This window comes from Montipora foliosa, chromosome 1 (genome assembly GCF_036669935.1).
Source record: "Montipora foliosa isolate CH-2021 chromosome 1, ASM3666993v2, whole genome shotgun sequence".
Lineage (NCBI taxonomy): Eukaryota > Metazoa > Cnidaria > Anthozoa > Scleractinia > Acroporidae > Montipora > Montipora foliosa.
In genome coordinates this window covers 9,375,336-9,382,835 of record NC_090869.1, presented here as the reverse complement: position 1 = coordinate 9,382,835, position 7,500 = coordinate 9,375,336, and the positions used below count along the sequence as shown (strand labels likewise).

Here is a 7,500-nt window from a genome sequence, read left to right as displayed (position 1 = left end):
CATATTAAAACAGTCATGTGGTGTTATGTTTTCTTCTTCGCTATTGGAACAAGCATTGTACAAGCCGGTAAATTCTCTCTTGTTAACCAACATTCAATTAACGTAGATAGTAAATAGAGCCTCTCGCTTACCAAATTTTTAAATTACAAAAATCTTCGTATGTCCGTCACTTGGTTCGCGAAAAAATATGGAAGGCAGCAAAAATATTGAGTGCTGTCTCTTCCTGGAGATAGCAGGGGGTCGAGGTTAATGTACATTGTGAACGGATCATACAAAGTACAAGAAACGCGTGTGCTTCATTGTAAAAAAATTGGTGCGCTTATGGTTTTGTAAGACTGAGATATAGACATCTCTTGATGTTTCATTGTACTCAAGATTAAGTCGCTTCATTAAGGCAGCAAGTGAAAATCCCTTGTTTGCACCGTGATGAATTGTATTAAGTCCGTATTTTTTCAGTTTTTAAAGAAAAAGTCTTTCACTCGAGTTTTTGGTAGCTGTGTGAGTTGCCAATTGGCTCGTAAATTTTGATTTACATTATTCCCTCATCTTGAGTTCTGGTTCACACGAGGGAGGCAAACCCAAGCGCAAAAAACTTCACACGTCCAACACAAACGCAAGCACATTGAAATACAGCACAATGAAATAAGCCCCGGGATTCTTTTTTTTTTCAAATGCTCTTTTTCAGTGGCTTATTTGTGGAGGGGCTATGGGTAAGAAAATATGGTAACCCATCTGTGCGAGAAAATCAGTTTGGTTTTGGTCACCGTACGACCGTACGACCGGACGGTCGACCGGACGAACGTACGAAAGTCTAGCCCTCCATGTATGCCAGTTTAACAAGTATCACGTGACCATATCACGGACTGAAGTCTAGTACTCATCAGTTGACCATTGACCAGGTACTGGGTTTCGGTTGGATCAAAGGGTCAAGCCAGGTTAAGAACAGGAGCCCATTTCACGGAGCCTCCATCTTGCATATTAACCCTATGAGTTTTCCCGTATCTTCCTATTTTTAGAAGCACCTACCACGGGGGTTTAATTTAGTGGGTGTTTTCACAATGGCCAATCATAAGAGACCCATAGTATGCGTACGTATGTAAGGTATGTGAACCACTTCACGTATGTTCTCATTCACAAACGTTACGCCAAACTAAAGTAGTTCCAAAAATAGAAAGATACAGGAAAAGGTTGACTCAATACAATACGTATGGAAGCTCTCGGTAATGGGCTCCTGGTAAGAATAAATAACCAGGGAGTTCCGCTTTTAGGCTTGGCTAAATCCACATATTATTCGAAAGGGCTAATAATAATAATAACAATAATAATAATAATCATCATCATCATCATCATCATCATCATCATCTTCTTCTTATATAGTGCTGTTTCTCTGCTGAACCAACAGCGCTTTACAACAACGAGTGTTCAAAATAATTTCTAAAATGGTATGTCTTAAAAGTGGACGTAAACGATTCTGCTAATTTTCAACGTTTCATACTCAATGGGAAGGTATTCCACAGTTTTGGAGCAATAAAGGAGAAAGCTCGCTCTCCATACGTTTTAAGATGACAGCGGGGTTGTACTAGTAGTTCTTTATCAGATGAACGCAATGTCCTTTAATGGTCGAGAGTGAATTAAAAGGTCATTTAAATAGAATGGCGCTAGTTGATTACGACATTGAAAAGTCATTAGCAAACTTTTAAAACGAATACGTTCATGAACGGGTAACCAATGCAGATCTCTTAGCACAGGTGTAATATGCTCGTGTTTACATGACGTCGGGCTGCTGAATTCTGCACATACTGGAGTTTTCGGACTTGATCCTGCCTAAGACCCCAGCGTAGTATATTATATTGGTCAGTCTTGGATGTTACGAATGCGTGGATCAAAGTTTCACAGTGACGAAAAGAGAGATGTTTTCTGATTTGATCAATGTTACGTAGGTATTAGAAAGCGGACTGACATATGCTGTTTATTTGTTTGTCCATAGACATGACAGTGCTGAACTACGTACCGATGTTCTTTGCTGAGTTCGATGAGTAGATAACATCTTAGCAAACAAGAATAGATTATAGCGGGGGTTCTGGTAGATGACGGGTGTGCAAAACAAGGAGCTCAGTTTTGTCGTGGTTGAGCATCAGCCTATCGGCTGACATCCAATTATTAACATCATGAATACATGACTCAATGCGTTGTTTGGATGTAGTTGGTTCGCCAGCAGCACTAGGCTTGAAAGACACATAAATTTGGCTATCATCAGCATAAAAATGCTGGTTCATGTTGTGTTTACCGATGATGTCTGTGAGAGGTGATGTGTACATGGAGTACAGGATGGGACCGAGTACTGAGCCCTGAAAAGAAAGGTAAAGTCTCTGTCACGAATCGGAAGGCTTATCAGGCCGGCGCTTATCTCCGGTTTCTTGTAGCACGAAGCGACTAGGAGTATTTCTACTCCCCCTGGATGGGATGCTAGTCTATCACAGGATTACCTCCAGCATTAAATTCGCCGGTATCCATTTGTACACCTGGGTGGAGTGAAGCCTTATGAGATTAAAGTGTCTTGCCCAAGAACACAACACAATGTCCCCGGCCAGGATGCGAACCCAGACCACTAGATCCGGAATAGAGCACTCTAACCATGAGGCCACCACACCACTAAACCCTGAGGAACACCACAAATGAGATTCCGGCTTGATGGGCGCTCAGTTCCATTCTTTGAGAAACTGGGTCCTCCCCGATAGATAAGACTGTATCCAATGTAAGGCTTTTCCAGTAATTCCGAAACGATATTCTAGCCCGGTAATTGGACTATCATGGTCATGTTATACATGTAGGGAAATGTTGCTTTGTTTTGTTTTGTATTTGAGGATTTTTTTTGTACAAGTCCCCGGGGGTTTATATTCTGAGGGTTTTTTGCGTGACGAAGTCAATTGGTCTTTCTCGGCTTTTACTTGGGGTAGAAGAGGGCAGAACGCGTCATCAGAATGGAATAAGTAGAATTATTCACTTTAGAGCAAATTTGGAAATAACATTTATGTGTTCAATAGCTAAGTTTCCAAGCTTGGAAGTCTGGAAATTTGGAAATGTGGAAATATTCCCAGACTTCAAAGCTTCCCACCCCTTTGTCCTTGTGTGGGCCCATTTCTATTAGTAGCGCTAACTCTCATATGGGTGGAAAACTAGCACTTCACATTACGCTCTAATAGTTAACTATTTAACTATTCAAGACATATTTCCAAATTTCCAGACTTCCAAGCTTGGAAACTTAAGGACGCTTTGCGTTTGCGTTCTGGAAGTTCACTTACGTATTTGCTTGCGCTTAGGTCTGCGTTTGCGTCGTTCGTGTGAACCAGCCTTTAGGAGTATACTTGACAGGTAGAAGGGAACAACGTTTTCATAAAGTTAGAATCAGTTGTTTTTGTCTATTCTTCAAAACAATTGGGGTTGATTTTTGCTCTTTTCGAAAGAGTGGCCTCTTCGGTACTAAGCGAATACTATTTTTGCACACAGGAGATGGTCCAACGGGCAACAATAAAGAGGCTGATGAATCCATCGGTATTTTTGCCTCTGGTCCTGGAACAATTACTAAAAATGGAACTGTCACGCTCAACCTTCGCCTCGATGGAATACTACAAGCTCTTGCATGTTTGAAAGTTTCGCGTTTTTTTGGACCCAGAGGTCGACGTCTGAGAGGTCCGGGACGTCCTGGATCCCCTAGTCGGCTTCGTAGACCAAATGAGCGACTGCCTGGTCCTGGGAGTCAATTTCCGACACAGCCAACGCAAACTCCAGCCACTGTACAAACTCGAACCACAGGACAAACTCCAACCACAGGACCAACTTCAACCGCAGGACAACCAATTAAAACAAATGGTTAGATAGCGTTTTTAAATATCGTAGCCTTGTCATTGTTGGGAAAAAACGTGGAGGGTTAGGAAGAGGAAAAGACTCCGAGGTGATGATTAATTATATGGGTCCATAAAATTTGTGTCCTGCGTGTCTAATGTATGCCTTTCGTCAGGTCAAATAAGGAGCAAGTGAAAGGCAACAAGAGCAAGCGCCCATTATTTTCCTCTTCTCTCACTGAAAATAAAATATTCTTGCCTATCATTCTTCCCTTGGGAATAACTGAATTTGTGATATCACGCTTGCTTGTCTTACAGTGACGTTTACCACAGACGAACAAATGGGTTTAGATAAACATAATGAGTTCCGCAGGGTACACGGTGTCCCAAACATGACGCTGGACAGAGAAATGTGCGACCAGGCGAAAGAATACGCCGAGGTACTCGCCGCACAAGGAACACTGACGCACGCGTCACTGGAAGGTCAAGGAGAAAACCTTTACTACAGTTGTTCTTCAGAAGATCCAGGAACCACAGAAGATGCGGTAGAGGCCTGGTAAGTTGGAAGAGTGATTTGGTGGCCCTGTGCCTATGGATGGTTTTCACTTGACGTCACAGCGGCCATGTTGGTGCACAGAACAATCGAGAAAAAAGCCTTTTGGGAGATTGACTCTATTATAATGCAAAACATGAACCATAATTATGCTATTGTTTTGTACACCAACATGGCCGTCTCATCACGTGATTGAAAAACATCTATTGGAGAAGTTTTGTTTAAATTATTATTTTTTTGTCTTATTAGCACAAGGCTATCGTTTTCTGATCCGTTTGTTAAGAATAAAGAACTGAATATTGAAAGTTCATTGCATAATGAACTATCTCTGAAAAATTGATACCAGATATACCAGATATCTCTTTGAAAATTCGAAATTTTACAAATCATTAGTGCTTTGCTTTTGCCGTCCAAGAATTGATGAGATGTCGATGGCTTATAAATGGCTCATTATCAAACTGGAGATTTAACAAGTTCTTTTACCTTTTGAAGTCAATTTGTAAATGGCATGATGCGTTCTGTGAGCAAACTCGCATGTTAATGAAAACAAAGAGAGCAGAACAGAGGGACCCCCGCAAGGGACCCAGGCCACATTAATGCAAGGTGAGAGGCCTGGGATCTCAACACTGCACCATGCCTGCTCTCAAGTGACTAAACTAATTGAAAGATTAGTTAAGTGATTGATGGATTGATTGATTTGATAGGTACAATGAAGTTTGTGAACCCGGGTATTACTTTGACAGAGAATCTAATTCAGGACGCACATTTCACTTTACCCAACTAGTATGGAAGGAAAGCACCAAGCTAGGTATCGGACTAGCCGAGTCAACAAAGGATGGTATGAAGTGCGCTTACGTTGTTGCAAGATATAAACCAGCCGGTAACATGATGGGGGATTTTCTTGAGAACGTGCCCAAGGGGAATTTCGACCGTGCTTCTTACTGCCAGGCGGTTCGATCAAAACGAAGAAGGTATTTCGATCAGAGTGGCACGGCAGTGTATATCCACACCCCGTTTTCAGAAGTTGTCAACGAGAAGAAAAAGAAAGGCTTTGTTTCGTCTTCAATCCTGTAAATTTGTATGTTTCTTTTACTTTGTACCTTGAGATTGGCTTGGTCAAGTAAATAAACATCTTTTAAGTCTTAGTTTGAGGCATGATGAGAATGTAACCGTGGAATAAAACATTACATTTTTTTATCGCAAAGGAACGGTCCCCTTTTTAACGATGGAATAAATGGAAATTATAAAGATGGACTTTTGACCGCACAACGTTTTCTCTCTTGTTCTTTTGCGAGTAATTCGACCTAATTTCAGCGGTCGATCTCTTGGACTACTCCAGGGGTCGCGGTTTTCGGCAGCAGTGTAACTTTGTAGCACATTCAATAAGTGCCACGTGATTCCTGCGAATAGGGAGCTAAAGTGACCCCCGGACGGAAACCGGAAGTGAACAATTCACATGCCAGGGCAGTGCATGGTCTCTCCCAGATTTTAAAACTAATCCTCTCTAATAGTGAAAAGATACTTGGCAATATAAATGTGGTAGTAACAAGATAAGTTAATAAGGAAAACAGCTCAGTTCCGTTTGCCCTAGCTCCGCCGTTCAAAAGCTTGGCGTGCTTAAAGAGGCTCTGTCGCGATTCATTGGCCAACAAGAAAGAAACGAACAACGTTAATTAAAATAAGTTAACTCTAGGAATCTTTGTTCCCAAACACGTCACATTTTTCTTACAAAACCTAAAGAACATAGAAATATGCATATATTTGATATTTTGACATGCGAAAGGTTATTTGCAATGTGGGCGGAATGAAGAATTTAAAGAGATGCTTACAGGCTTCCCCGCCTCGCCTCGACCCAAGCCCCCACGCGTTTTTCATACGCAGTTGTTCCGTTTTTCCGACTATCTGGGACCCTGGAACAGGCTATTCCAACCTTTGCCACTTGCGTTTCAACTTGCCTGTCAACTGCGCATCCCACGCCAACTTCTCACAGCACACTTCACGATACAAAGACTTTCCCACTAGGGTCACCGGTGAAACAAACCCAAGGAGCCGGGGTCATAGATACTAGCAAGCTTACGGGAGACACCCCATTTAGTTGGGTCTGCCTCCCACTCAGGAAAGGATATGATGATCTCGTCAAGTGTCTTGTCCCAACCAAGGCCAAGCAGACTTGATCCTCCGGGCTGGGGCTCACCAATTTGTTGCTTTGCAAACGTCTAATCTCCAGACTTTGGCACTGGAAGGTTCTCCTCTTGAAAAGGCTCATTTGACTGCCACTTGTGCAACGCAAAGGTTGCATCTTCAAAAATCTCAATCGCTTCATCCTTCAGCCATGTGGCATCTACAACTGTTGCACCACCGCTTATCAGATCATCTACGTAGATGCTCTTCCGCAATTCAGCAACCACACAAGGCTCCCGTTTCTGTTCTTCAATAATCGCATTGTATGCCTCTTCCATGCCCATGCGTTTTAGCTTCCGCTTCAAATTCTCTAGTCGACGCAAACTCCCTTGTTCATTTGAGGGAAGAGGGGGATGATTTCCCTTCCATGTCAATGACACCTCCTACCACCCTTCTTCACTGCGTGTCAAATGCTCCCTAAATTCTCTGTACACTTTACCTTGGTCAAGTTGTGGCTTATCAACAAGTCCTAATACATCTAGTCTGCACACTTCCTCACAATCAATCTGACTGGTCTGAGTAAGAAGCATAATGTCTGGTATTTCTTCTCCGGGGGAGAGAATGATCCATCCCAACTAGGTACGTTCGGATACAGGTTCCCCTTGCTTGCCAACCCTGGGTCGATTGTCGATTTATCCTTGCATACACCCCAGCTCCAAGTATAACATGAACAGGAAGCAATGGTTTCACGTCTGTATCATCCAACTCCACGCCCTTCAAGTGGGGGTAAGTTTTCATCAGGTGATCGTATTTCGGGTTTTCGAGGCTGAGGAGCTCTTCCCTGTTTACTTTGGTGAGATTGACATCTAAACTGAAATCACCAGACCTTGTAGAAACAGTGGTTTTGTAAATCTCCATTCTTGCTGTTGAAGAGGCCATCAGCATCTCATTTCTTTTGGGCGTGAGCTCTGTTGCTCGTTTGCC

The 7,500-nt window shown here is 42.5% G+C and overlaps 1 protein-coding gene across 3 annotated transcripts in view; it reads left to right on the top strand.

Moving 5' to 3' along the window:
- LOC137973417 (ectin-like) overlaps nucleotides 1-5,540 on the top strand; it is a 7,325-nt gene extending 1,785 nt beyond the window's left edge. For all 3 annotated transcript variants that reach the window (XM_068820323.1, XM_068820256.1, XM_068820392.1), the window contains exons 2-5: nucleotides 1-67; nucleotides 3,508-3,870; nucleotides 4,161-4,398; nucleotides 5,100-5,540. The exon at nucleotides 1-67 is cut by the window's left edge and continues 12 nt beyond it. In XM_068820323.1, coding sequence (XP_068676424.1) covers nucleotides 16-67; nucleotides 3,508-3,870; nucleotides 4,161-4,398; nucleotides 5,100-5,469 — 1,023 coding nt within the window. In that variant the 5' untranslated portion in view covers nucleotides 1-15 and the 3' untranslated portion in view covers nucleotides 5,470-5,540. The remainder of the gene's footprint in view (nucleotides 68-3,507; nucleotides 3,871-4,160; nucleotides 4,399-5,099) is intronic.
- Nucleotides 5,541-7,500: the final 1,960 nt, after the last annotated feature.